The following is a 27,852-nucleotide window of genomic DNA, read 5'->3' as shown; positions in this document are numbered from 1 at the left end:
CCGCCACTCTCCCACGTGCCACCTGGGATCCGAGAAGCAACGCTTCTACCGTCGCTTCGACTCACATGCATCTCGCATTCATCGGCTCAACGCTGCAATCGTCAGATGGCGCTATAGTCGCCAGTGCACATACTCGAGGACGAAAAGATCGTACACGAGATAGCTCGCGCTGTCATCAGAGAGGTCAGTATTGCCTCAAGGTGGAACAGGCATATATATGAAGTAAGCATGCATTATGCGACAGCCCCGTATATCTGACAGATTATGCAGGAGTGACTGAGCCAACCGAGCTTTGCTATCGTGTAAAATCGTGAGGCACACGGTGGAGGTCACCCAACGATCATCGATGTGACTGAAGTCATACGCGAAGAACGTCTGGATCAGACCACTTGAACGCCCGTTACACGCGTGCTCGGACATGCACGGCTGCCGAAGATAGGCTACAATCTAGGCCTCTCCGATACCTATGCAAATTTTGGCATAGGCTATCCACGCGCGACGTCATGCCGTGATCCTGCCGACCGGACCGCCCACTAAGTGGAGTCCCGCAGAGCCTCAACACCAAACTCTTCTCACAGTCCTGGAACGCTAGAGCACATAGTGTCCGTACACGTTAGAGATAGCAGATTTTTCTCGTCCGTCCACGCTTCGTAATGGCACTAAGTGAATCTATTGGGCATTTGTGCACCGATACTATGACGTCGAAGACGATGAACCTGGGATACCCCTTTGTAGTGGTCCTTCGTCCTCGAGCCAGCCTGTCGGGTGTTTACGGTCAGGCCATGGACGGGATGAATGTCATCCCACACACCGCCCCTAGTGGCGACGATGCCGTCCCTCGCCGGTATTGACAAGCAGGATATACATATCTGCTTTCCGTCTCCCAAATCCCATTCCTCTCTTTGATTACGGTCGTCACTCCGCGCCCATTCCTTTGTTTTCCAAGCAGGAACCTCCACTTTAATCGTCGATCGACATGTCTGGGTACTACGGTCCCTCCTTCAACCACAAGTCATCGCGACCTCCATCTCTTGCAGCGTCGAGAGCGAATTCTTCTTACAGAGTTGCTCGCAGTGCACCCGTCACACCTCGCAATGGTTCGATCACCACCCCTCGCAATGGTTCCATTGCCGCCACAATCGCCGGTACGACTGCACAACAAACAGCTGCCAACACAGCTGCCAACACTGGTGCAACGACACCCGCATTGCTCTCGAGAGTGAACAGCAAACTAGAGAATGAAGCCAACGGAAAAGAAGAGGCTCCTTCCATGAACTCCGAAGTATTGCGCAACGAGAAGGGCGAGCTCATTGTTGGAAGAATCGCAGGCGGCAAGCATCTTACCGATGATATCGAGGACATCGATCCTGGTTGTGGCGAGATCAAGAAGGTCGACTGCGACATGCCTCTTACATTGACCGAGATGGTCCACCATGAGGGCAAGGACTACATCGTACTCAGCTTCGCGACTGGTGACAAGGAGAACCCGTTCAACTGGAACCCCTGGTACAAGCGCAGTATCACCACGATGCTGAACTTGATGACACTGTTCATCGGTCTCGCAACAACGGCATACAGTTCGGGCATCAACAGGATGTGCGAGGAGTTCGGTGTCGACACAATCTACGGTCAGCTTGGACTGTTCACCTTCAACATCTCTTGTGCCATCGCACCCATGGTACTGGCTCCTTTCTGTGAGCTTGTCGGACGCAAGATCGTGTACGCCAGTGCCTTCCTCTGCTTCTCGCTCATCTTCATCGGTCTCGCACTCGCACAGAACATTTCCACCATCATCGGCCTCCGCCTACTACTCGGTCTCTTCGGTTGCGTCGGTACCATCCTCGTCGGCGGTACTTTCGACGACATGTACGAACCCCACAAGCGTGGCCGACCGATGGCCATGTTCGCTTTCGTCGCCATCTTCGGTACTGTCGCTGCACCCATCTACGCAGGCTTCATCGACCAAGCCCTCGGATGGCGATGGGTTGAGGGTATCCAGGGCCTCGCCAATATTCCCCTCCTGATTCTCATCTTCGTCGCCTTCCCCGAGACACGCGGCGGTGCCAGACTACACAAGCGAGCCAAGCAGCTGCAAAAGGCAACTGGCGATGAGCGATACGTCGCGGAAGACGACATCTACACCCCCGATGTGAAGTCCATGCTGAAGGCTTCGTCCGTCAAGGCTATCCGCATGCTTGTCACCGAACCCGTCGTCTTCGCCTTCGGTCTTTGGATCGCCTTCTGCTGGGCCGTCGTATTTCTGTTCCTTTCGGTCATCCCAATTACCTTCACCGAGAAGCGTGGTTGGTCCGAAGGTGTCAGCGGCCTGCCTTACATCTCTCTCGCCATTGGTACTTTCCTCGGCTGGGCTGCCCACCACCTCCAGATGCGCAAGTACAACCAACTCCAAGAAGACCCCAATGTTCGCATCGTTCCTGAGCACCGTCTCTATGGCGCCATGTTCGGCGCTGTCTGGCTGCCCATCGGTCTCTTCATCTATTCCTTCACGCAATACGGATACCTGAGCTGGGTTGGCCCCGTCATCGGTCTCGCGCCTATCGCATTCGGTATCTTCTTCGTCTTCGAGAGCACATATTCCTACACTGCCGATTGTTACGGTGAGACGTCTTCCTCGGCTATCGCTGGTCAGGGATTAATGAGGAACACGCTCGGTGCTGTTACCCCACTTTTCGCGAGCGCTTTCTTCCACAACGTAGGAAGTCAGTATGCGGGTTTGATCCTTGCGATGTTCGGAACTGTGCTGAGTTTGATCCCGTTCGTTATGTTCAAGTATGGACATCTGCTCCGCGCGAGGAGTAAGTTGGCGAAGGAGTACTAGTGGAGGAGAGAGTTGTTCAGTCGTTCATAGCGCATTAGCGTCGCATATTAATCAATTACATTATTGCAATGCCACGTAGGTGGCATCCTGCAGGTGTGATCTTCAGCCGTAAGCGAAACAACAGGCAACAGTGATGCCGCCTTCTACTCCACGGAAGATTCCACACAAACCTACAGTTCTGCAACATGCACACATCATGATCGCATTTTCCTGATCGTTTTTCTCTTAGCTACAGAAGCGGCTTCCTCTCAGAGAAGAGCGAGATTGTCGCAGATAGCGCTCGGTCCATACTCTACAAACGCTGGCAGGTCGCAACCCATGCTTTTCCGAGAACACATCATATTTTACCTTCAAAATACACCACAAAGACGAAGTCTTCCAGTTACGACAATGATGCTCGTCAATCCGAGTTCGTTTTGCAAGAACTGCCGAAAACTTGATATTGAGCGTCTGTTTGGCGTTGCCGACGCAAAGAATACTAGAATTCCTGATCACAACGGAAGATACTATGCTTACATAAAACCGGGAGGATGTGGGCTATGCGATTTCTTCATGGAACGTTTACCGGAACGATGCAAAGTACGCGGCGCGGATGGCACATGGTCCATCGATATGAACTCTGCATCTTCCCCTGACGCGAGAAATCCTGCACATTTATATGTCGAATGCTACTCGCCTAAGCAAGAAGAGGGAAGCTTAGGAGGTCTACGGATGACCGTCTTTTGTGACAAGCTCGAATCGGGGACCGAACGTGTTGAAGTCTCACCATTTGTGTGTGTGTCTATTGGAGAGTCACAAATTCACAAGCTTCAAGTACCGACCCCAAGCCTGGATCTAGCACCGATATCTCATTGGTTAGACAAAGAAAGATGCACGCAACAAGCTCGGTGGTACAGCAGAAAGGATGACGCGAGCTTAGCTCTCACCGTTATCGACTGTGCTACGCGCACGCTTGTGCCCTTGCCCAAAGAAGAGCTTTATGCAACCTTGAGCTACGTCTGGGGACGTGCTGTTCAGCCTACATTAGATGACACCAACGGTGACCCGTTGCCCCTGCATCTTCCAGATACGATCCAAGACAGCATCGATGTTTGCAACGCGCTGAGTATCCGTTATCTATGGGTTGACAGATATTGTATATCAACTGAAAGTAGCCATCTTCGAAGTCTGCAGATCAGTAGGATGGACGAAGTATACCAAAACTCGTTCCTCACGATTGTGGCATGTGCAGGGAACGATGCCAACTATGGTTTGCCGGGCATTTCGAGACGACGAAATCCGAATCCTTCTATCGAACTTGCTGGACTTGGCTGTATAGGAGCGCTATCACAGTCTATCGAGATTCATTCTAGCATCTGGGCGACACGTGCGTGGACGTATCAAGAAGCCCTCCTCTCGCAACGACAAATCTACTTCACGGATAAGGAGACATTCTTCGGGTCAGCTGAAGGCGTCCAAGGGGAGATAGGGGTAATTGCCAAAGCGAGTCTGGAGCAGTTTCTGCCCGAGTCTTTGCGTACTGGATATCCAGTTCCGGAAACTGTGCTGACTGCGCGGGACAAGAATCTCAGGAAATACTCACTCGGAAAACTGCATGAATGGGAGTGCATCTCCAACTACTCCACACGGACCCTGACGTATCAGGGCGATATTCTCAACGCTTTACTGGGTATCTTGGCATACTATCAGCGGGAACATCGTATCTCTCATCTGTGGGGCGTTCCGTTCTCTACCTCCTTCCCAGCGTCAGCGCCTTCCACCTTTTTCAGGTTCGATTTTAATCTGCGCTGGATCATTACTGGTCCCAGTTCTCGCCGGGAAGGATTCCCAAGCTGGTCCTGGACTGGTTGCAACGCTTGTGTACAACATTTTAACATGCACCGGGAGACTGTGTATCGTGTACCTATGACTAAAGAGGAGGCTATTCATATCGAGGTAGAACTTGCATCTGGTCGGCTCTTGAAGTGGTCCCATTATCAGGCCGACTATGCAAACCTGCAAGACTACACTCAAGTTCGATCATCGAATGAAAACGCTGATCGGCTGAGTCGGTTCATCCACCTCGATGCGTTGACATCTCGGATCGTTGGAAAGCAGCGGGACGACGCGGGTGTTCATTACTTCCGTATCGACGCATCAACGGTATTTCACGATGAGCATAAGTACTTCGGTGCAGTGGAAATCTCAAGCTACACAGAGTCTAATGTAGAAACCGAGGAGAGTATCCCCGTCGGCTCACTTCTGGCATTACATTTCCCCGAACTCGATGACTCGAGCGTGAGAGGAGGTGTCAAAATGGCGTCGTTCTATTCGTTCCCCGGTGATGGATGCGCATTGCTCATCCGAAATGTTGGAGACCATTGGGAGCGAGTCTGCCTGTTGGCGAGTTGTCACGACTTGAAACGAGAGGAGGTTCATAAAGTCCGCAGGAAGATCCGGTTGGGATAAGCACGTGACTAGGGGTAGCTACAATAGGGTTCGCATTTTCTAAAGAATGTATCAGGGCAGGAGTCTATATCACCTCATGGTCTGTGAATTTATTGAGTTACAGTAGCGTGTATACTGTAAGCTGTGGCCCGAATTTTACAGAGACGAATTTTTATTTTAGCTAAAATCGAGTAATTCTAAACTGCCATAGTGAAGATTGGGAATAGAGAGCATGTAGCTTTTTGGAAAGACTCGATGTAAGATGAAAAGAAATGTTCAACCCGGAGATAGTCAGGGAGGGCAAAAGAATAGAAACGAATGGCATCAGGTCAGATGTATTGCTTCTACCCATCATTAGTTGGAGATCTTAGTCAAAGTATAACGCATACATACGGCCTTCCATCCGGCCCAGAGATCCTGGTGGGCGTAGCGCTTGATGATCTCGCGAGCTTCCTTCAGGATACCGTAGTCTCCTACGCAATTGAGTTTTGCGGCCCGGCAGCGGGGTGGTAGGAGACCATCATAGTCGGTTCCGGTGTTATTCAAAAAGGCCCAGTATGCCAAGACACTGAAATCCATCGACGAATCGTTTTCAGGAAGTGGATAAAGTTTTGCAGCATCCAATGCTTTAGTTGCCAAGCCAAATTGGGTCAATGGACAAAGTTTTGATCCACATTTACCGACGTCCTTGGTGAAAGTATTATGCAAGGCGGTTTTGCACGTCTGCAGGAGCTCTTGAAGTACGGCAGTACGAATTTGACCAGCTTGAGCTATATCCAGGGTTAGCATCTATGAGATGGCAAAAGTAGGGTATCGTGCAAAGGAGAAAACTGAACAGGCCTGTAGCCTACATCAAGATGAAAACATGCAAAGTAGATGATCCAACGTCAACGTAGGCTCCAGGGTGTTCAATGTTTTTCGTGACTGATCTCGGCCTGTGTGCTCACCTTGGATACGGGCCGGGAAGTCAGCTCGGACATGCACCAACTTATCATCGTGTATCACGCAGTAACGCTTGTCTTTGTCGACGCAGATCTCCATGGCCAGCTTATTGACCAGGTATTCGTAGTCAGCCATGAGCCCGAACGCGGCCGTAATCATCGTAAAGTCTTGAAGATCGATGTCGGAAGGCCAAGACACGCCGCCGTCTTTGTGTTGTTGGATCCAGTTCTTCAACTCGGCTGCAGCATGTAGGAGACGCTCGAGGTCGTACTTGTCGGACAAGACTGCAATCTGTACCAGCTCCTGCTGCGACAGCGTTTCAGGTAGCTCTTGAAGTTGCCAGTGAGCAATTCGGAGGACGATGTGGAAGGCGTAGGCTGAATCCTCAGGAAAGGCGATTTCGGACATGTCGCTCTCAGCCCAATTGCCGCTCATCATGGCGTCCCAGGCTTTGCTAGCATGTCGAAAGACGCCTTTGTTGACTTGATAGGCCTTTTGACCATCAGCATGCTCCGGTGACCCTACTATAAGAGTAAGGTCGTACTGGCTGTCGATCGTGATAACTTCGAGGTTAAGATCGGTAATTTTTCTCTTGTTCTGGAGGTCAACTGCCTCATCATGAAACTCAAGTGACTCTCCATTGCAATACCCACTACCGAAGATGGAGTCGTCGTTCGTAGCTGCAAGGGTGGATTGAACATCTGATGTATCCTGTAGGCTATCGCCAGGGCTGCCAGCACTTGATGGTGTGGTCATGATGTAGATGGCCTGGATACTCGTGATGGTTTTTGAGGGATGCTTCGTCGACGCTGTATACTCGAAAGTATAGGGTAGAGTTGATGGTAGAGTCCTGGAACAGATCACGTAGGCGGTAGGTATGTATATTACCGGTCGGACGATCAGCTAGCAGTGGCCGAAGCTGTCAGACAGGTGAGAGAAGCTTGAACGATACCATCTTCCCCGGAGTCGTCTGTTCGCCACCGGATCTGAGGTAATAACTTCATGTATAGTGGAAGTACCTTTACCGACTCCTTCGGGGATTGCAAGGCCACGTATGCCTATTGACCTGGTATTGCGGTACATTTCAAGACCTAGAAGCTTGAGTCGTCACCCACGTATCCCATGCCCTTCCTCCACCAATTCCAAACACCCATCTTCTGCATACTAACTCCGAAGTCTTTCACGCTCTCCACTTCTTCTAATTTCCCATATGCGGCATTTTCTCCCGCCTCTTTCCCTTCGACCTCCTTTCCGGCAGGCTTCCTGACAAGCTGGAAATCCTTGTAACGCAGTCTCTGAACACTTGCTACCCATTCTTGTACACCTACTTCGGAGCCTTGGCAATACATGATGCCTGGACAGCCACCATAGCGTAGTAGAGCGTAGACGTGACAGTTGGATGCAGCAGCTTTCAACTTGGCCACTTTCTTGCGGGAAGTTATGTGATGGGTCCGTATCAGCGCGTTATAGATCGGATGAGACATGCCATCGATAGGGGTAGACCCAAAGCAGAAAATGGACGTTGTGTTCGCAATGTCATGGTTTGCGAAAGATGCACGGGGATGAACGCGGCCGCACGTGACGTCACTAGCGCAAAATGATTTTCCAAGATCGCCGAACGCCAATGACGTGCGGGCGAGACACGAGCGATATTCTCGAACGACTTCAACAACGACCGTATGGATCGCTGCCGTATACGGAACTCTACGTATGGAAAGTTATGAAGCCTACTTTGCTTCATAGAGTCGCCGCCCCATCACCGTCGGTTCTGAGCTTCCTGAGGGCCCAAGTCACCAATGCGTTCGACCGACCGCTGGCGCAATGCGCACAAGTAACCCAGCAACGACGTGGATATGGGACGAATTCTGGGACGAGATGGGCTCCTGGAGATGCGACATGCAGGATAAAGACATCAAGTTGCAAGAGGAGAGAGGGCAGTAAGACGTTCGCAACTTCGCAATGTCTACCGGCCAGGAAGGTTTCGCAACCAGTCCTCGAGACTTCGCTTGCTGTTCCACAGGCTACGGCTCTTTCAGTTCGAGACGTAGACCCTCAGGGACACCGCAGTTTCTCTACGACACCTTCGAACAACGGGTGGAACATCTTCAATTCAGCAAAGATGCGAAAACTGGCACAATTGCAAGCACCGCAGCCGCCACCAGATGAACCGTCGTCAGGCTCAACAGGGTTTGGAAGCAGCCTGGGACGTATAATGCGACCTACGAACGAGCTCAAGATGAGGTGCACAGAACTTGACGAGCACGGCAACGTTACACTTGTCAGTGGAGAGTTCAAGAAGAGCGAGCTGATCGCTAAGGTACGCATGGCAACGAGTCCATCCAGACCATACAACTGATACTTGAGAATAGTACGGTCTGCTTCCTCGCGATCTCCGCAAAATCGATTCCTCGCTCCTCCCACATATTCTCGTCCGGCCGTCTGCGATCCTGATAAACCTCCTCAACCTTCGTGTCCTCCTCAAGCACAACCGCGTACTTGTCTTTGATGCATACGGTACCACCGACTCGAAATCGCAGTCTGTCTTCATGTACGATCTTGATCTCAAACTCCGCCAGAAAGAATCCACCGTCAACGGCACCCTCGCGTACGAATTTCGAGCACTTGAAGCTGTCCTCATAAGCGTAACACTGAGTCTGGAGAAGGAGTTCGAAGGTGTCAGTGAGCCAGTGGTGAGAGTTCTCAGGGAGCTCGAGGAAGACATCGATAGGGACAAGCTACGGTACCTGCTCATCTACAGTAAGAAGCTGGGTAGTTTCGAACAAAAGGCACGACTAGTCAGGAATGCGCTCGAAGAATTGCTGGAAGCGGACGATGATCTCAGCGCCATGTACTTGACTGAGAAGGCTGAGGGCAAAACGCGCGAAGACGACGATCACACGGAGGTCGAGATGCTCCTGGAATCTTACCACAAGGTCGCCGACGAAATCGTACAAGCAGCAGAGAACTTGGTGTCGAGCATCAGGAACACCGAGGAGATGTATGTGTTCTATTGTTCTTGTACAGCCTCCTGTCACTAACCATCCACAGCGTCAAAGCCATTCTCGATGCCAACCGCAACTCCCTCATGCTTCTCGACCTCAAATTCTCGATCCTTACCCTCGCAATCACCGCCGGTACCTTCGTCGCCGCTCTATACGGTATGAACTTGAAGAACTTCATTGAAGAATCCGATCTTGGTTTCTTCGGTATAAGCGCCTGGTGTTCAGTCTTCGGCTTCTTTGTCGCTGTATACGGTTTGTCGAGGCTTCGAAAGGTACAACGGGTCAGCATGTATGGCCACGGACCTGGTGCGCTCGTTAGCAGGGAGCCAACCAGGCCGACTGTAGCTCCAGGCGGAGGATGGGGCCTTGGTGCGTGGGGTGGTGGCAGTAGAAACGGGGTCAGCCGAGGAGACATGGGTAGCACGATGCCCACCGGAGCACCGGATCTGGGTGGAATAACGAAGAGAGGTGACACACTAGCCAGTGTCATGGAAAGAGAAAGAGCATTGGCGAGGAAGTTGGCCAAGGTCGAGCAGAGGGCTGACGATGCTACAAGACGTTGAGGTTGGCTTCATGTGCTTGTGTGGAAGGTTCTTGCATTTCTTCGATCTGGTTTTGATCTCTGCTCTGATATCCCACCTCTTTCTTAGACACTTTTTGTATGAGTAACGCACAGGGTTGGCTGCATAGCGATGGCGTTTGGGACTGATGATAAGACGGGCACTCTTAGACGGGGTACTCATTTGCATCATCAATGTATAGTAGTGTATACGTCCATAACCCGCTCAGACCTATCCGATCTTCCAAACAATCATAGTTGGTTTGCATCAATCCCTCGCGCTTTTCTTTCGTGAAGCCTAGTCTTTGCCACTATGCGCCGATAGTCCTGTCCATGTCCTTGTCTCCACCGTATCCCTGCTCTCTCCTCTGCTTCGCCGCATTCTCATCATCGTCTTTCAACGCTTCAGTACCACCGAATCCGCCTGCTCATGATTAGCCTGCCATGCACAACTACAACATCTATTTGCCGTTGACGTACCTTCCGCGTTCGCTTGGCCCGTTGAACTTGTTGTCTTGCCACCCATACCGCCTTCTTGGATACTTTGTCCGTATCGGATCTTGTCTGCGGGGGTAATGCCTTGGGTGTTGGGCGCGCCGGGGTCGGAGGTCTTCTTGTTGACTGAGGTGCCTGTTGAGGGATCTGCGGAAGCCATTGGTTAGCACTTGCACCTTGACAGGGAGAGAGAGGAAGTCATACCGCCTAGTTGACCGGCTTCCTTCGCGTGAGGCTCAACAAATGTGTGAACGCCTTCGTACTGGTTCTGGCGCTCGCCGCCGGGCTCGGTGTCCATGAGCTTGTCTGACATGTTTGCACGTACGGAGATTGTTTATTGTGGGTGTGAGAAGGTATGTGCGAGGAGAACGTGTAGAAGTAATTGGATTGTGTGAGATGGTAGTGGTATTGAAGCTCAGAAACTCGAGGTATGGGGAAAGCTCCATGCTATGACGTAACCACCAAACGCCGAACGCGAGACGCGCTTTGCAGCGCCAGAACACCCTGGTATGATGACACATTAACTACCTTTCCTCCACGGCTCAACGGTATGCGTGTAAATGTGCGGCTATGACGAATCGAAATCGATGCCCATGGCGTAGCTGCGACAGTTGTTAGTATAGGCATGACTTTCTGGAAGTCCATTACACACCTTTCGTACAATCTCATGTACTTTGCGACGAAAGCCTCCAGATGGAAGATCTGTTTGGCGCCCATCTTGCACCTGTGCTCGTAAAACGCCGCCCACTTGATAACCTCTGGCTTCAGCGCATCTTCGGTCATTGGTATGAGTTTCCAGGTGAGTGTTTTTATGATGGTTGTAGAGTCGATGCAATGCGATAGCAGATCGTAGAGTGACGCGCGGACTTGCAGGAGGCGTTGAGGAGATCGCTCTTCGACGATTTGGCGGGCGATTTGCTGGATGAGTGCCTCCCAGTCAGGCGGTGGGATGTGCGTCTGGTCGGTGATTTTCTCGCTGTTGATATATTAGCTGAGGTTGAGGGTCTAAAAAGAGACGAAGCCATACTTCTGAGCGTGCACTGCTTCGAACATCAACAGCGCTTTCCTCAGGTTTCGCCCGCTGTCCTTCGCTATCCTCTGGTTCAGACTCTCGACATCCTTCCATCCTTCCTTCTTGCCCACTTTGCTCAACACGCTGCAGATCTCGGTCTCTGTAGGCGCTGAAACCCTCACAAGAAGCGTTCGACTCCTGATGGGCGCGATGATGTTGCTCGTGGAGTTGGCGAGCAAGATCAATCGCAAGTTGGGACTGTACTTCTCCATGGTACGTCTCAGCGCCGCCTGCGCATCTCTTGTCAGATGATCTGCCTCATTGATCACTACGACCTTGAAGCGCTGCTTTGCGCCCAAGTCGACCTGTTGTGTCTGTGCAACTTCCTTGAGCAGGTCTTGGACGACCACTCTGTCGTAGTTTCCGACATCTGAAGGTGTGATTTCGAGGTGGTATACGGAAGCGACGATGTTGAATTCGAGTTTGCGGTTCGTGGTAGTCTGGAAGACGCGCGCGTCGATCTTGATCTTTTCGACACCGGGGCCGTAAAGCTCTTTGAGTGTGGCGACTATGCGCGTCTTCTTTCCTGCGCCGGAAGGACCGTATACGAGCAGATGTGGGAAGTCGCCGCTTTGTGCCTACACATTGTTGCGTTAGTTGCCGCAATCGATGGAGGATGTCAATGTTTCCTTACAAGAGCTCGGAGACGATCTGAAAGCTCGGGATGGTAACTGAGCGCCTCAAGATTGCGTGGTCTATGCTTGTCTACTAAGAGCGCCATCGTTTGGGTAAGTCGTGGTGTTGTTCGTGAATTTGCGGCTATCGGTGGATGGTGAGTTGGACGCGTCCGGGCGACGCGTAAAGTGGTGGGCTAGCTTGGCAGCCCACACGTCGACGCCTGATCGCGCTCTTCATCACGCTGCATCCTAAAGCAAAGATTTGAGCATCTCCAGCACAGCGACTGGGCTTATTCAAACGAACGAGTCATTTCGCATTCTACCAACTGAATCAAGCCCGTTCACTGGTTGAGCCTCAAATCCATCACCGAGACATCTGTTTCCCAGGAACCGAAGTGAACTATCTGGCCGGCAACGCCTTTGACAGGACACACTCCAACTGACGAGATTTCTGCCACCATCACCCTCTGTTCCTTAGTCCATGTCCTTATTCTCTCTGATTCGACCAACAATGGTCGACGAGACGACCACCACACGCCCATTCGGTGACCGCCCAACCTCCTTGTCGACGTACTCGAGACATCCAGAGCGTACCGGTGTACAAATTCTGACTGAAGGAGTCGCAAGTTCTCTATCCGTGGGACCAGGATTGTTGTGCAAGCCGATATAAGTGTCGCCGATCCGCATTATACCGATATTGCGGCTGTTATCCAATGTCACCTGTCCTAGATCTGTGGGTGGAACAGAAACTTCAGCGACTAAAAATGTTCATCTTTTTCTGGGATTGCTTACCCCGAAGGCCGTATTCTTTGGATATGCGCGTTTGCGATGAACGACCCTTGTGGATGACTCTGGTTATTGAGGCGTCGAGGTGCAAGTATAGGATGTACAGAGCGAGTGCTGCGATTAAGAGGAGAAGCCAAAACTCGGTTCGAGGCATGTTAGACGCTTTGGTGTTGGTATAGATGGCTGACATGTCGTGCAAGTGGAAGAAAGTGGAGTAGGTGTCGATGTTCAGAAAAGTACGATCCGGGTTAACCTAGTCTGGAAGTGAAGGTGAAAGAGCAAGGCCGATCACGTAAGGGGGCAAACCAACATGGCACGCAAACGCGGACATCACCAGTAAGGATGTGCAGGATCATAACCTGCAGACTTGCCTGCATCAACTCAACGACCTCATACCGCTAGACCTCTAGCCATGAGCGCCGAACTCTTGCGTTAAGTGAGATGTCTCAGAAGCTAGATACCTACATTGTAGAACCAGGCGAGAGAAATGGCAAAGCCACGTTCAGTTGATATGGGTGGTGAAACAGTCGGGGCACAAGTACCTGTCGCTATCACAAAGTTCTATCACGCCGCGGAATCACCTGGATCATACAGTGCTTATCATCATGTTCTTCCTCCTTCATAATGAATCAGAAACACGTTCCAGTCACTTCATCGCAACTGCACACTTTCAACTGCCAGGTCTCAGGTGCGACTCAGAAGGACATCTACCAAACGGCAGCAAACATCCCGTTAGCTTCACTTCCAACTTCCAAAACGATATGGCGGTCTTCCATGGACCATCCACCACGCCTTCAAGCGAGCTGAACTCCTCAGAATCTGGTAAACTGAAGCGGAGAGTATCGAACGAATCAAACAACTGGGATGGTGAGTCCTCCGGCACAGAGCAATCGTTTCGTACAGCATACGCCGATATGCCTCCAAAGCCTAGGCAGACACGCTTCATCGAGCGATTTGAGAGCGTGAAGCAGCTGACGGAGAGTAACCTCGCTGTGTTACAGGCTGGGTATACGGGCGCACCACCACAGCCTAGATCGCCTTTCGACGGCGAGTTGCACCTCAGACCGTCTCCACGCGCAACAGCATTTCTCGTAAAACGCAAGCCGCTCCCAGATACAGCGCAAAAGGCACTTATAGAAATGAACGACGAGGCAGATATACAGTCACATGCAAAGAGCGCAGACGAAGCTTCCTATCAAAACCACACACTTGGACATGCAAGTCACGGCCGCAGACCATCTTTCCACCGCACAAATACCGTGTTCACGGATTTCTTGCCGTACGATCAAGTGCGAACTTGGCAGCAGGTTGATAATGAGGAGTATCAGGACCGACGTAGGCATTCTCTCTCAGCTATTGCGCTGGAGGGGATGAAAAAGCTCAATCTAGACCGCGATGCACTATCGGCTCATAGCAAGAAGACTGCGAATCAATTGAAGAAAGTGATCAAACAGCACATACTTGACAAGGAGAAGTCAACTTCGTAGATTTTGGACGTACAACAAGTTGTTGCGCGACGCATATCAGATTGGGAGTCGTAAAAGTTGTGCTTGGTAGTAAAAATGTTCCTACGACTGCGTCTGCAAACTTGTCATTATATACAAACCTTATCCGCAAAAAAAGTGTTTCGTTCTCAGATTTCGTCCTCTGCGTCCCAGCGACATCGCATGAGCAAAAAGAACGTCGCCCGACCAGGGACTCGAACCCTGAGCCTTGAGATTAAAAGTCTCACGCGCTAACCAATTGTGCCAGCCGGGCTATGATTTGTTGATGAGCAAATTCCACGCAAAATAATACTAGTACTTATCACATCCACGGCGCATCTGCAAAGTCGAAGTTTGCCAAAGGAAGTTTGACACAAAGTATGCTAACCGGTTCCATGGGGTCACGCTGCGAACGATTTACCTAATGGTTGGTAGCAGTGGTGGGGTGGGTCCACGCATTATGCGTCATCGATTTCCTCCATCAAAGGGACCATACAGGCAGCATAAACAAAGAATGTAGTCATGTGCATACCTCACAGCTAAAGCGTCAAGCGAAACACAGAGAACAAGTTAATCTGTTGCTAGATGTAATTACACATCTCCCAGATCCATTTACAGAAGAAGGCACTTTTGTGCTATATATCCAACATGCTTAAGTCGTCATATCATAGATGCCCCAGGCAACAACACTTACTGTGGCGCGTTGACCTTTCCAGCAACAAGCGCAATGAGCGCGGCACCAACACCGGATCCATCCTTCGCGATGCCGATCCTGACTCTCTTCTCGCCCTTTGCACCGATTTCGGGCACCGCACGTAGCGCCTCACGGATGTACTTCTCAAAGTTGGGGTAAAATTCAACGAGCGAGCCATCGACACCGACATCGATCTCGTCACCTTCAGTGGCTTCGACATCCCCACGTGCAGGCTCAATGCCTGACTTTTGCTCTGTGGTAGCTGATCCCGAGGACTTGTCCAGACGACCTGTGTTGATGACAATACCGGCGATGGCGACGGCAGCAAGACGCGCCGCGCGGCGACCGATCGCTCCAGCGATTTCGCGGACTGCTTCTGCGTCCTCACGGCTGACGGCGGAGATTTTATACTTATCAAGTTCCTGTCGGAGCATCTGGTTGCCAGGCTTGTCATCGCCAGCGCACACGCTGAGCAAGCTAGTGTCGAGACCCCACTGCTTCCATATCGGGCTATCGTCGTGAATTTGAGTGGTGCTGTGGACATCGTTTGAAGACGAGTTGTCGTCAGTGAAAAGCGGAACATTGGGGTCCTTGATGAGCTTGAGCAGGGCAAGACGTAGAAGCTCTCCCAAGAACATGCCCGACACGCGCTTTTCGAACATTTGGATTCCAGGGTTCACAGAGTCCTTGTCAAGCTGAACGTCGTAGGGGCTGTTGGGCAGAGTGCGGAGAGAATTGTCAAACGAGCCCCACTCAGTGTTGACGATCATCTCCCCGGTTGACTTGTCGTATGCGCCATCGCTGGTGTCCTTTGACATCTTCTTGACCTTGTCCAGCTTCTCAACGTAGGCTCCGTTGGTACCAGTTCCAAAGATGGCACCCAGTAATGTGCCAGTCTTGCCGGGCGAAGTGTATGAGCGCGCCATGAGGGTTCCGACAGTGTCGTTTACCAACGCAGCCACCTTGACAGGGAGGTGGAGCTCGTCAATCTCTTGCTGAAGCAGAGCGCATACATCCTTGCCAACCGCATCTTGAATGTCGAAGCCCTTTGTCCAGCGCATCAGCATACCCTTGTTGATTCCGATCTGGTGTACAGGGAATGAGAAGGTAAAGCCCAGGTTGAATATCTCCTCATCCTCTGGCTCACCTGGCTTCCCCTCTCTGCGCCTGAGTGTCCCAGCGTAGTGTTCTTCGTGGTGCAGTTTGAGGAAGGCTTCGATCTGTTTCGCGAGGAAGGAGAAGAGCTCTTTTGATGTCTTCGCGACCATCAGCTCGCGCGGGATGGCTACCTTGCTTTGGGTGAGGGAGAAGGTAGTGTTGCCGTGGAGCTCGATAGAGCAGACGCGGAAGTTCGTACCGCCGAGATCGACGGCCATGTAGAGGCCCTGTACAGCATTAGATGACGGTGAAGACCGGCGCATATAGGACCCATACCTTTTCCGTGCCATTGGGGACGGCAGTGACGTATGTCGGGATCTGGCTCATCTCAGTGCCTTCCTTCTCTAGACCCTCGTCTGCGCGTCGTCAGTGACCAATTGCCCACTCCATATTCTCGTGCGTACCCATCTCCCGAATAAACTCCTTGACGGCCTTGTTGACGGCATTGTCGTCGAAGTCGAACTCCGCGGCGACGCGCTTCGCCTGGTCTTTGAGTGTCATGCTGCGCTTGTGTGGGGTGTTGAAGGTACCGACGAACTCGACCTGCTGCTCAGGCTTCGGGCAAATACTCGGTTCCTGGAGGACGATTGGATTCCGGAGGGTGAAGGAGGGAACTTGTTTGTTGATAACAGTGCGTAAGACGGCGTTGGAGAAGTGGGGTGCGAAGAAACCGGTACCCAGCGCTAGCAGCAGAACAAGGACGGTGACTACCGTGTGGGTCGCGAAGGGACTTCTTGTAGGTCTTGGACGATCGGGTCGCGCGCTCTGTGTCGGGCTCTGAAGCGGGCGCGTGGCTTTATTGGGGCGTGACAGCGAGCTGATGCTCATTCTGCCCCGCGTTGTCCAGCTATGACGGAGAACGAGGGGTAGGCAAGCTTGGGCGTGCAATTACCATGCATGAACACCATCACTTGCATGCCAACGCCTTGGGATACGAGTCAAATTCACTCCCGGGGCGTGCAATTGGTTTAAAGGCGGGACGAGAGCATTGCCTCTCTGTCGGAACTCTTTGCACGGCACGCTGCGCTAGCGAAAGTAACCAGCGACCTAGCCGTCGGCATCGTGAAAGTGAGGAGCTTGAGCACGTGCACAATTTCCCGTGATCTACGTAGGCGGCTGATTCCGGAACAACGGCACTACGCAGTCTCCGCACAATCACAGAGCCCAGAACTTGGCAACAGCTTGATATCCTCTGTTAATTTCTTGCTTCCCCTGACAAGCAATCAGCTCGGGCAGACATCTTGCTAGTCACGAATAGAACATGGGGGAACATAGTCAGGAGAAAGGAACGTCTTGCTTGCTTTTGTGCTCGTCGGCCTACATATGCTCAACTACGAAAATGCTTCTCCATCCAGCCTTCAAAATGGTACGCGCTACGGTTTGTGTAGCTATGGTAGATATACACAGCACTTGGGAATAGGATAAGCCCATGGGGGCAAACAAAGGAAAAAATGAATGACAAGGTACAAGCAAGCAAAATCCATATGCATGTATCAAACTCCGTAGTATAGCAAACAAGTGGTAAAGGGAAATAACCCAACCTCCACTGAGCATAAAACCCATGCAAACAAGGAAAACATGATTAGCGGGCTGCCACAGTCTGTGTGTGAAGGAGAAAAAGGGAGGCTGTTGCCGCCGCCGTAAGAGCGTTCTACAAGTATGTACGATATAGACAAAAGAGAAAACCCGAAAGCAAAGGCTTCAGTCGTGCGAGGCCGGTTTGTGTACGTCAAATGTGTCCCTTGCCGGCCCAATTCTATTCGTCATTAGGACATCCACCATCTGGACGAGCCTCTGGCTGTCCATGAAGCCTCCCGGACCGCCATGGAGAGTCTTGTCGGCCGGATGGTGATGCTTCGGTGCGTATACGTGTTTGTGGAAAAAGGTGTCGAAAGAGACGTCTAGACTGCTTCGCTAGCTGTCTTAGACGAGAAAGGATGTGTGTCGAGTGAGGACCAGTAGATGATTTCGCCAATGTCGTCGAGGTTGAAACAGTGTCCATGCCAGATGCCAACATTCAAAACGGATGGCCGCCAAATCTAAGTCGAACATTATCCCAATTACCGAACGCCGACCGGGGGACGGGGTCCAAGGCTGCTTTGGCTGCTGTGCGCAGAGTTTTCCGTGGAATCTACTGCTTTTGCGCTAGCGGAACTATTTGATGCGCTTCCAGTCAGACTGCGAACTTGGGGACGAGACTTGGGCGGGTAGAGATTGCTCACCCCAGCGTGTTGTTCAACTTGTTGTGGTGCCACCTCGTTTCCAGGGTTTCGTGGCATGGGCTGCCTCATGCCAGGAGGCGATGGCCGCCCGTTAGGAATCATTCCATTTGGGGGCATGCCGTTAGGAGCCATGCCATTGGGAGCCATGCCGTTTGGTGGCATGCCGTTGAAGCCGTTTGGCGGCGATGGTCGGCCCATGGGACGCGGGCCTGGACTGAGCGGGTTGCCAGGTGACTGGCTCATGCGACGGGCGTTTGGTGCAGGGTAAGCACCGTAGCCTGCGCCCCCTGAAAGCTCATCTAGACGAGCCGATGTCAGTGAGTTGGTTCTGGATTGCGCGCCCATAGCACCGCGATCGACGTGTCCGTAGCGGTCGGAGGAGTAGCCCATGAGGGGGTTGTTCATGATAGAGTCGTGGAGACCAGGAACATCTGCCATCAACCGAGCACTACTCCGATTCTTGTTCATCCCCGGACGTCCAAATGGGCCCCTGCCGCCCCTGTTTGGTCCAGGCGCGAAGCCTGCGCCCTCAGGGTTTTGACGAATCTGCTTGGCGCTGGGTGCTGAGCGGTTGCGACGCGACGTGACGCTCATCATGTCGAAGTTGTCGGGGTCGATGATTGGGCCTCCACGACCGCCCATGGGATCGAAGAAGTCATCGCCATCGTCATCATCGTCATCAAATCCGCCCATTGATGGGGGTGGCGGAGGACGTCCCCGACCACGACCCATCGGACCCATGGGAGGCCCCATGGGAGGTCCCATAGGACCGGGACCCATTGGACCACCACGTCCGCCTCGCATGTTCATCTCCTGCTCTCTGATCTGGAGTTCTCTCTGCCTAAGCATCAGTTCTCTCTCGCGAAGTGCCAGGTTGTTGGAAGAGCCTCCGGCGCTCTCATAGGGACCGCCATTGACAGCACCGTCTGGAACCATGTCGTCGTAGAGCATGAGGTGGGAAAACTCCTCAAGGTTGCCGGGGTCCTCGAAGGAGGGACGCCTGTTGGGACCTCCGTTCATCCTAGGAGGGTAACCGTTGGGGCCCGGGGGCGGACCACGACGCATCATTGGAGGACCTCCGTTAATTGAAGGAGCACGGCTTCCCGGGCGAGGGCCGCCCTTCATACCGTTACCGTTCATCATGGGCCCTTGGGGAGGGGGCCCACGAGGCATCGGCGCCGAAGACTGTCTGGGAGGAGGTTGCATGCCATTTTGAGGAGATTGTGTGGCGGGAGCTGGAGCAGCTGGGCGTGTTCGGTTGACGATGTTGAGGTGATGGAGTGTGGCATACAACGTCTCGATCCGAGGCACGGCGACACCAGTTTCTTGTGCAATCTTGAGAGGGGACCCGAGATACGTCTCGATTTCCATCGGGCGCTTGGCCTCAAAGTCCATCCACATGGTGCTGTTGTTGTCCTGTGGACGGGTCATCTCTTGAAGCGTTGTCTCGCGGAAATCGTCGGGGAATGTGCAGTTGGAAGCATTTGCAAGCGCGATCATCTCGTCGAGCACTCCGGTGATGAGAGCACGCACGCCGACCTTGTCCATGAGTTCAGCGTGGTTGGGTGTCTCGAATACTACACTGGCAGGGTGGAAAGCGATTGGACTGTGGAACGTTAGTTGATGATGTGCGACCATGGCACAAATGACATACCCTATCATTCGCTCGAACTGCTGCTGTCGTATGTTGGACGAGACCTTGCAGTCGACCTGTCCGGAGCTCAATGTCATGGCCAGGGCCTCGGCCATGTCTGACTGGATCTGCGCAGGAATGTTGGCATTTTTGTTAGCAGGACCAACCCAGATGTCGGTCGCGCCTTTGTGCTCGAATTCGCTAGCTCCGAGCTGCGAAATTTCTGCTCCCGATACCAATGAAAGCACGACGTTTGTGGGAAAACGCTGCTCGAGATAGGATTCAACGCCAAGGCTGTGTGTAGTGTTCATAAGGATGCACGTATGCTGAGGGGAGACGACCGACTCGATGATGTTGGCGATATCGTATACATCGGGCAGGGCTTTTACGCAAAGGAGAACGTAATCAAAAGGCTGCTTGGAAGAATGGGCGGCATCTTCGGGTGTGCGGACGACTGAGGATGTTAGCTGTACGTCAAGGATAACCGTGAGCTCGTTGCCTTACCAGCATGGGGCTTGAATCGCTCGTTGCCGTACAGGGCGGATCTGTGGCCGGTTAGTGAGTGGCCAGAGCAGGTGCGGTGGCGGGAGGGCCTACTTGAATGATATGCCGTACTGGGCAACGCTCTCGTATCCCGACTTCCATACGAGGGTGACGTCGCAGGCATTGGTTGCTTGCAGTCGCCATGATAAGAAGGCCGAGACGGCATTACCGCCCACTGGAGAGAGTCAGCAGTTGTTCGGGCGCTGTGATGACGCGGCCCAACGCCCACGATGCAAGAGCAGGCGAGGGCGGCGTATATGGTACAAGCAGAGCGTGTGCGAGGGCAGCGGAGCCGTCGGCTGCCGTGCGACGCTCGCGGGGAGATGACGCACCTGACAGAATGCGTAATCGGGGGACTGCTGGAGCCATGTTGGGAGCGCCTTAGGGTGGGCCGCGAGGTGACAGGCGACAGCGGCGGCGTGGTAAGGGTGAGGAGAGCCAAAAAGTTGGCGTTGGGAGCGCGCTTCGATGTAGCGCAATTGGCGGGCAACAACGGACAGCGGCAGGTGAATTATCGATTAAGATAGTAGCGGAAACGAGTGTGCGGCGGCCTGGGAGATGAATCACTGGGGCGACTCGTAGCAGAACATTAAGAGAGAGGCGCGGGTGAGGAGGCAGGACGGGACAAGACCAGACGGACTGGGTCGTGACGGGCGCAGACGGCGGAGGGTCAGGAAGCTACCACGACTGCTGGCGTCGGGTCAGCGTGAGAAGGAGCGCACGGCGGGACGCGGGTTCCACGGCAGAGTCTCTACAAAGCGAGCGGACGCAGGCAGCAAAGATGCAGTGCAGGGCAGAGGACAGAGGATGGGTGAGGATGCTGGGTGTCGAGGCAGCGGTAGCGGTAGCGGTAGCAGACAAGCAAGCAAGTGCAAGCAAGGTTGATGCGCTGCCACGCAGACTGGCTTGATATCCCGCTGACTGCCTGCTGGTGCCCACTAGAATGCTTTGGGCACAGGCCCTGCACTTATCGCTGTCGACGCCAAATCCATCGCTGATTTATTATGGGCGGGGCCGTGCCCGTCGTCATTGTTTTTTTGCTTCATAAAAAGGCATATGCGCGGCGTGGCGTGCACATTGCGCTGACGGTGCTCATGATTGCGACAGCGCGAACGCAGATCACGGATAGGCTGCCATTGCCTCTGCGACGCGCTGCAAACTGAGCGTTTTGTCAAGCGTCTTGCTGGGAAGACGTGGAAACACGCTGGAAACAAATCCACCTCGCAAGCCCTGGCTGCTGGATGCGTGCGCGGCATCATCCCGGCGAGCCATGGAGATCTGCTTCGCCCACATGCACTCGACGATCTGAAGCCCTCGCCTATCACGAAAACCTGCTGCACCTCGCGCTTGGTGTCGAGCGCGCCGGCCATGGCTAGCTTTATGTCGCCCTTCCTACACGGCGCTGGCACGCTGCCTCAACCACCTGCGCGCGTCTGGTTCACAACTCACCACCGTCAGCGCCAGCCCGCAACCGTGCTAGGCCCAATCAAACTCGCGTGCTAGTCGTCACTGCAGCTCCGCGCGTCTGACGTCGACGTTCGCTACGTCTGGGCCAAGACCAGACCGTCCCAACGCCTATTCCACCGTCGAACTGGGGGCCGTGCGACCGCTGTCAAGTCCCATCCTTGGTCCATCTCTCAACGGGCAGCCTGAAAATCCTCTAAAAGGGGCTGCCACTGTCCGAGATACAGCCCCGCCCAGATAGGGCTATGGCTAATTTCCACCTGGGCCGTTTGCACTGCTCGGAGCTTCATTACGCCCGCTGCTGCTCCGTCGAGTTTAGTCCTCGCGCAGCCTTACTCAGTAGAATAACCAGTGGGCCTAGCTGTACCTTGGACTCGGTCTTTTCACCACCACCTCGCCGCGAGCGGCAGTGCCGCCCGGAGCCACTACCGTACCATTTCCTGCGACTAAACCCACCGACTGGAAATGCACGGCTCGACTTGCTTCCCGCACCCGAGCCGCGTGCGAGCTTACAAAATCAGACCAGAACTGGAGCGCCCAACATAGCCCGGGTACATGTGCCAGCAGCCAACACGACAGCAGCAATACACAGCGCTCGCCGTGTCTGAGGTTGAGCAACCCATCAATCTGCACTCCAATAATTAGCTGTCGCTCTTGCCACATTCTAATACGCCACCAGCTGCGTCGACCACTGCCAGCAGCCTGTGATATCGCCGCATGCAGCAGATCCGCGACTTGCTCCTGGATAGGACATCTCGCCAAGACATGCGCGAATCACTGTCCATGATCACTGCTTCCTTCGCCTACTCCGTGTACTCCTACCCGCACAACTGAGCTTCAACAGCTTCACATAATCAAACTGTGCGAGTTTATCTGGAACCGAAGCCATCGCTCTCGCGCTGTCGACTCCCGACCCACTGCGATCGAGATCTCGCTTCAGACGCGACCGCTCCTTCCTCGCCCATCTCATCTCTGCCTTGGCCGCAGGCGACTCTAACACAGCTAGTTGCACTCGCTCGGTGGTCGCTCCTTCTACTTCCGTTACGTAGCACATCAACGCTAGCCTTCACTTACTTAGCCCATTCTTTGGACTCGCCCACGGTCTCCTTTCACACCGTGGTACGTCTTACATACAGAAGTTGCCGCGCGATGCCGGTGACTCTGACAGCGGGCGCCAGAAGGCGGGAATTACAACCACTCCATTTCGTCCGTCAACGTTGAAAAGCTTAACGCCTTAACCTAGCTAAGCAATCGCGCCTTTGATGTTCCCTGCGCCCGAGGCAGGGGATCCCGTATTCGTATCCTCCCGCCGCGTTGGAAGCAGTCGAACTACTAGCAGACGGCGGACGTGGAAAACGCGTCCAGCTAGGATGCACGCGTTCCGGCCAACGGTCGCTCAGCATGTTCCATAACACGCGTCGTATACACGGGGAGCGGGACAGCCTAGATGTTTCAACCGCTAACACAGCAATCATACGCGCTAACACTACAGTTGAGACGCCACATGAATGCGATCGAACATGTATGGGAAATGACGATTGCGATTTGCAAGCCTGCCTATAATGCAAAACCCTATCATATGCGGTGAGGCAACCGCTTTCGGAACGTGATCTCAAAATAGATTCCTTCCCCTCTGCCCGTCACTTTACACGCTCCCTGAAGCTCATCTGCAAAGGGGCGACACGGCTCGCCGCATTATCAGCAAATCGATTTGACAGACGTCTCGCGATAGTCACTGCATTATTGAAACACGACTCTGCATCTCGTTACCTGTTATCGAATCACAAACTATGTGGCTTTAGCCTTCTGACATTTCGCTACCCATGTCTCATTTCAACCTCACTAACCGCTTCCGAGATCCTCGCTCTTGCTCCTGAGCGCCGCCCCGCCACGCGAGTCACTCTGCTCTTGTTCCTGACATGTGGCGCCACTGCGGCCCGGCAATGTGCGCGGCTGCCGAACAAGGGACTGGGTCGCCGCTGTCGATCTTCACATCACGAATTTCCGCAATAGAAATATCGAAATAGCAACGCGGTGATCATCGCCTTATGCTGAGCCCGACCTTATGGATGGTGGTCGCGATACGCGGCAGGCCCCTCCAAACCTTTGTCTCCCGCACACACCGCCTACCAACTTTACCAACTTCTGTCTGTCGGCTAAAGAGAGACCAATAGTCCCTGATGTTGACAAAATACCGATGATCTTCAACTCACCAATCGTCTCTTTTAGGGGCACCCGCGGCTCTGATCGCTTGCTCGGAACCTGTCGCAGCCGTGCTCTATGCTCCGCAACCATATTTTGACGTCTATCAAATCTTATTGATATGATATGCAAGTACGGACACGCCGTTGATGCTCGAACGGGAGTTGCAGAAGCGAGATGAGCTTTGGTAGCAGCCCTTGCCCGTGAGAGCGTTCAGCATATGGAACCCGCAGGCATCCCGCCAACTTTTCTCCGCTGACCTGCCGCACCAACAACTGTGCTCATATCGGATATGAGTAATCTATGCGATACCCATAGTATAGCCAGACGTAGTATATACCAAGTGGAGAGCGGATCTTATGTCATGTTCTGGTAATGTATCGGCTCGTAGATCGGTACATGTTCCCCGTGAACATATAGACTGGGGGCTTGCTTATAGCTGATATGCGGCTCGGGGCCCGCGATCTAGAGAAGAGAAGCTGTTTCCTGGTCTACATTCGTAAAGCACAGTCTCTGTTGCAGCGACTCTGTCATCCTCGCTACAAGATTGGTCGACTGTCCTACAAGTTCTTCAAGAGAATTACATGAGTCTAGTAGGCACAACACGAAATACCGAAGCCTTCAAGCTCATGGTAGGATCATGTCGTTTCCGAAACCAAGCCATTGCTAGAATTTGTAGTCGCGTTTGCTGTATGGTGTTCTGGCTGGTCGGTTCCAAATGGAATATTGACACGCAACTTCATAGCTTTTCGACACTGCTCAGAGGAGGCTGAACGTCTGTCGCATAGTGAAACCGCTTATAAATTCCCCGCCAGACCGGGAGAGCAAACAAATGTGTATCCAGCAGCCCTTCCCTACACAAGCACGTCTCAGCCTCGGTAACACCAGGGAAGAACACCTCAAGCACACCCGACTCCCATCCCACGCGTTCGGTAACCCATCCACAAGCCATCTGTACTTTTCTCTACCAAAATGCACATATACCCTTTCCAGACAACTGATCTACAGACCCTGAAGCGACGATGGTCGCTTACTGCGGCAGTGGCCGTGGTTGAGGAAGAAGCAAATGGGAAAAGCCCTCTTCTAGCCTCCACGCTCGAGCACTAAGGAGCCTATAATTAGGAATACGCTGAGAGAGACAGAGCTTCGGACTCCGATGTCCTTTCCATTTCTTCTTTGGCACGCGGCACTCTTCGGAAGCAGGGCGTGTTGGGCCTGCTTTTGCGATTGCCCGAGCCGAGAAGATGTCGTGCTCAGCCAAAGCAATGCGGGTAAGCGGAAAAAGAAACAAGGCACAGTGTCATGCTCGTGCTTGATGTCTAGAGCGTCGGAACGTTGAGATCACATTTGCGCAAAAGAAGTCATTGTGGACAGAAGATTCGCATATCAATTTCTTTGGTTCCTCTCATAGTGAGATAATAACTCTTGAAGACTGGAATTCAGAACAGCCTTCACCAACTTAAGAACCACCTTGCGCCGTTGCTTACGTGTTCATTGCACCGAAGGTCAATCGTGACTTTTGTCCAAAAGAAAGAACCCTCTCCTGCACCTTTTCCGTCACTCCGTCCGGGCGGATTTTAGTTGTCCATGTAGGTGGACGAGTTGATACCATCCTCGGGGAACTCAGGGAGCTCGACCTGGAAACGCTCCTCGATCGACTTGAGGACAGCCTCGTCGTCTGGGCTGCTCACAAACGAGATACTGAGACCCTTGGTTCCGAAACGACCGGCACGACCGACGCGGTGGAGGTAGGCATCGGCCTTGTCGGGCATGTCGTAGTTGATGGCCACGTTGATGCGCTCGACGTCGATACCACGACCGAAGATGTCAGTGGAGACACAGATACGGGTCTGGAACTCCTTGAACTCCTTGTAGCGCTTGATACTAGAAAAATATTAGTTTTGAGCTAGCAAGTGGGGTACATTTGAGTACATACCGCTCTTCTTGGCTGATGCCAGAGTGGACAGCAGTGCTGGGGAAGTTGCACTCGCGGAGAAGCTTGTCGAGCTCAGAGCAGCGCAGAGTCGAGCGAACGAAGATGATGACCTGGTTGAACTCCAAGCTGTCGAGAAGGTCGTTAAGCTTCCGGTTCTTCTCCTTCTCGTCAAGCTTCATGTAGTACTGCTGGAGACCGTGAAGCGTCAACTTCTTCTCGTCATCGACGTAGATCTCGAGCGGGTTCTGCATGAACTTCTTGCAGACAACGCGCACCTCCTTGTTGAGGGTGGCGGAGAACATCATCACCTGCTTGTGCTGGGGTGTAGCGCGGAAGATGGCTTGAACGTCGTTGCGCATGTCTGTCAACTGTTAGCGGAAGTCGGTCAAGACAGACGGTTTGTACTAACCGGGCTGGTCCAACATCTTGTCACACTCATCGAGGACGAAGTGCTTCAGGTTGGCAAGGCGGAGATGCCTATCGCGGACGAGGGCGTTGATACGACCGGGAGTACCGACGATGATGTGAGGGTGGGTATCCTTGTTGCTAAGGAGCTCGATGTCCTTCTGAACGGGAGTTCCTCCGTAGAAGACACCAACCTTGACGTCAGGCAAGAACTTGGCGAAGCGGTTGTACTCGTTGCGAATCTGGTAGGCCAACTCGCGAGTGTGGCACATGACCAAGATAGTGGCGGTACCGGGTTCGGGCTTCTCGTCCATCTGCTGGAGGGTTGCGAGAACGAAGACGGCAGTCTTTCCGAGACCGGACTTGGCCTGGCAGAGGACATCGTTTCCTAGGATGGCCTGTGGAATGGTAACTTGCTGGACTGTAGGGCACACGTTATGTCAGAATGGTCTTTAAAACGGTCGAAACGAAGCGTGGGAAGCGAAGCGTCCGTCCATCTTGTGTAGCCGAGGTTTTCCATCTAGCGCGCGTGCCAGTCTGTCTATCCTCCCCATACGCTCAATGGTGTACCTCCTCCTATACACCCGCAACATGCACTCCTCCTCTGAAACCAGTCCTTCGGGACCACGGTAGTGAGCCAATAGGCACCACTGGCTTCTCGATGCATATACCGGTGCGCCTGCGAAATGCAGTGCGCGTCGACGCTCGTGGGTAGCGGAAGGCACTCGGTCCCTCGCCACTTTGCTCGAATATAGACAGACCAGGCCGCATTACAGATAGTGCTCGTTTCGTAGATGGACAGACGCTTGTAGGTGGATAAGGCTGAGGGGAATTATTAGACTAACCCTCGGAAGGATGTTCGAAGCCACAGTCCGTGATTGCTCGTACGAGCTCGTCCTTGAGCAAGAAGTCGCGGAAACCGGTCGAGTGGATGCCGACGTAGCTGCCCTTCTTGTCGCCTGCAGCATCACCGGCGGTGACGCCGCCCTTGCTTGCAGCTGCGCTGCCGTTGGCGGGCGCATCAGTCGTCTGGATCTCCTCGTCGGAGTAGTCGATGAGATCTTCCTCGTGAGACATGATGGATTATGTGTCTGTGTAAGAGTGTGTGTGGTGTGTAGAGTCGGTGATTGCGCGTGTCGCAAGCAAGGCTGCCAAACAAAGTGGAGTCGCGACGGTACCGAGGCGAGGTATTATACTAAGAGCTACGAGTAGAAGAGATCAGCAGTTGTTTCGCGATTTCACGTAACGCGAATTCGACGAGGTTGCTGTGGCTTGAGAGGTTCGTGGTGGGCGGTGGACAAGAGCGGTCGCCGCGCTGATGTCGAGGTAAAAAGCTCGGGGCGCCTTGCTGGGCGCGCGCTAGGCCGCAAGC

The 27,852-nt window shown here is 53.1% G+C and overlaps 9 protein-coding genes and 1 non-coding gene across 10 annotated transcripts; 3 read left to right on the top strand and 7 right to left on the bottom strand.

Moving 5' to 3' along the window:
• Window positions 1–976: 976 nt before the first annotated feature.
• On the top strand, window positions 977–2,839 carry J4E85_006967 (uncharacterized protein; the record flags this gene model as incomplete). Its single annotated transcript, XM_051471201.1, has 1 exon — window positions 977–2,839. One exon carries the CDS (start codon window positions 977–979, stop codon window positions 2,837–2,839), a length of 1,863 nt encoding a protein of 620 aa, XP_051325411.1.
• A 2,781-nt stretch (window positions 2,840–5,620) lies between these two features.
• Window positions 5,621–6,964, bottom strand: J4E85_006966 (uncharacterized protein; the record flags this gene model as incomplete). The annotated part of the gene is made up of 2 exons (XM_051471200.1): window positions 5,621–5,739; window positions 6,214–6,964. The coding sequence occupies 2 exons, from the start codon at window positions 6,962–6,964 to the stop codon at window positions 5,621–5,623; spliced, it is 870 nt and encodes a 289-aa protein (XP_051325410.1).
• An 868-nt stretch (window positions 6,965–7,832) lies between these two features.
• J4E85_006965 (uncharacterized protein) lies at window positions 7,833–9,773 on the top strand (the record flags this gene model as incomplete). The annotated part of the gene is made up of 3 exons (XM_051471199.1): window positions 7,833–8,525; window positions 8,578–9,206; window positions 9,257–9,773. The coding sequence occupies 3 exons, from the start codon at window positions 7,833–7,835 to the stop codon at window positions 9,771–9,773; spliced, it is 1,839 nt and encodes a 612-aa protein (XP_051325409.1).
• A 307-nt stretch (window positions 9,774–10,080) lies between these two features.
• On the bottom strand, window positions 10,081–10,577 carry J4E85_006964 (uncharacterized protein; the record flags this gene model as incomplete). The annotated part of the gene is made up of 3 exons (XM_051471198.1): window positions 10,081–10,193; window positions 10,250–10,411; window positions 10,469–10,577. The coding sequence occupies 3 exons, from the start codon at window positions 10,575–10,577 to the stop codon at window positions 10,081–10,083; spliced, it is 384 nt and encodes a 127-aa protein (XP_051325408.1).
• A 255-nt stretch (window positions 10,578–10,832) lies between these two features.
• J4E85_006963 (uncharacterized protein) lies at window positions 10,833–12,057 on the bottom strand (the record flags this gene model as incomplete). The annotated part of the gene is made up of 4 exons (XM_051471197.1): window positions 10,833–10,866; window positions 10,917–11,240; window positions 11,292–11,914; window positions 11,971–12,057. The coding sequence occupies 4 exons, from the start codon at window positions 12,055–12,057 to the stop codon at window positions 10,833–10,835; spliced, it is 1,068 nt and encodes a 355-aa protein (XP_051325407.1).
• A 1,443-nt stretch (window positions 12,058–13,500) lies between these two features.
• J4E85_006962 (uncharacterized protein) lies at window positions 13,501–14,226 on the top strand (the record flags this gene model as incomplete). The annotated part of the gene is made up of 1 exon (XM_051471196.1): window positions 13,501–14,226. One exon carries the CDS (start codon window positions 13,501–13,503, stop codon window positions 14,224–14,226), a length of 726 nt encoding a protein of 241 aa, XP_051325406.1.
• Window positions 14,227–14,423: 197 nt separating this feature from the next.
• J4E85_006961 lies at window positions 14,424–14,497 on the bottom strand. Its single transcript has one exon. It is a non-coding gene; the product is annotated as a tRNA-Lys (tRNA).
• A 416-nt stretch (window positions 14,498–14,913) lies between these two features.
• Window positions 14,914–16,903, bottom strand: J4E85_006960 (uncharacterized protein; the record flags this gene model as incomplete). Its single annotated transcript, XM_051471195.1, has 3 exons — window positions 14,914–16,302; window positions 16,352–16,431; window positions 16,480–16,903. 3 exons carry the CDS (start codon window positions 16,901–16,903, stop codon window positions 14,914–14,916), a joined length of 1,893 nt encoding a protein of 630 aa, XP_051325405.1.
• Window positions 16,904–18,135: 1,232 nt separating this feature from the next.
• On the bottom strand, window positions 18,136–20,842 carry J4E85_006959 (uncharacterized protein; the record flags this gene model as incomplete). The annotated part of the gene is made up of 5 exons (XM_051471194.1): window positions 18,136–19,903; window positions 19,952–20,384; window positions 20,435–20,475; window positions 20,528–20,648; window positions 20,806–20,842. 5 exons carry the CDS (start codon window positions 20,840–20,842, stop codon window positions 18,136–18,138), a joined length of 2,400 nt encoding a protein of 799 aa, XP_051325404.1.
• Window positions 20,843–25,716: 4,874 nt separating this feature from the next.
• Window positions 25,717–27,557, bottom strand: SUB2 (Suppressor of the cold-sensitive snRNP biogenesis mutant brr1-1; the record flags this gene model as incomplete). The annotated part of the gene is made up of 4 exons (XM_051471193.1): window positions 25,717–26,023; window positions 26,076–26,436; window positions 26,485–26,901; window positions 27,326–27,557. The coding sequence occupies 4 exons, from the start codon at window positions 27,555–27,557 to the stop codon at window positions 25,717–25,719; spliced, it is 1,317 nt and encodes a 438-aa protein (XP_051325403.1).
• Between the last annotated feature and the right edge of the window lie 295 nt (window positions 27,558–27,852).

This window comes from Alternaria conjuncta (assembly GCF_024043145.1).
Source record: "Alternaria conjuncta strain BMP 0040 chromosome Unknown scaffold_9, whole genome shotgun sequence".
NCBI lineage: Eukaryota > Fungi > Ascomycota > Dothideomycetes > Pleosporales > Pleosporaceae > Alternaria > Alternaria conjuncta.
This window is presented reverse-complemented; position numbering and strand designations above follow the sequence as displayed.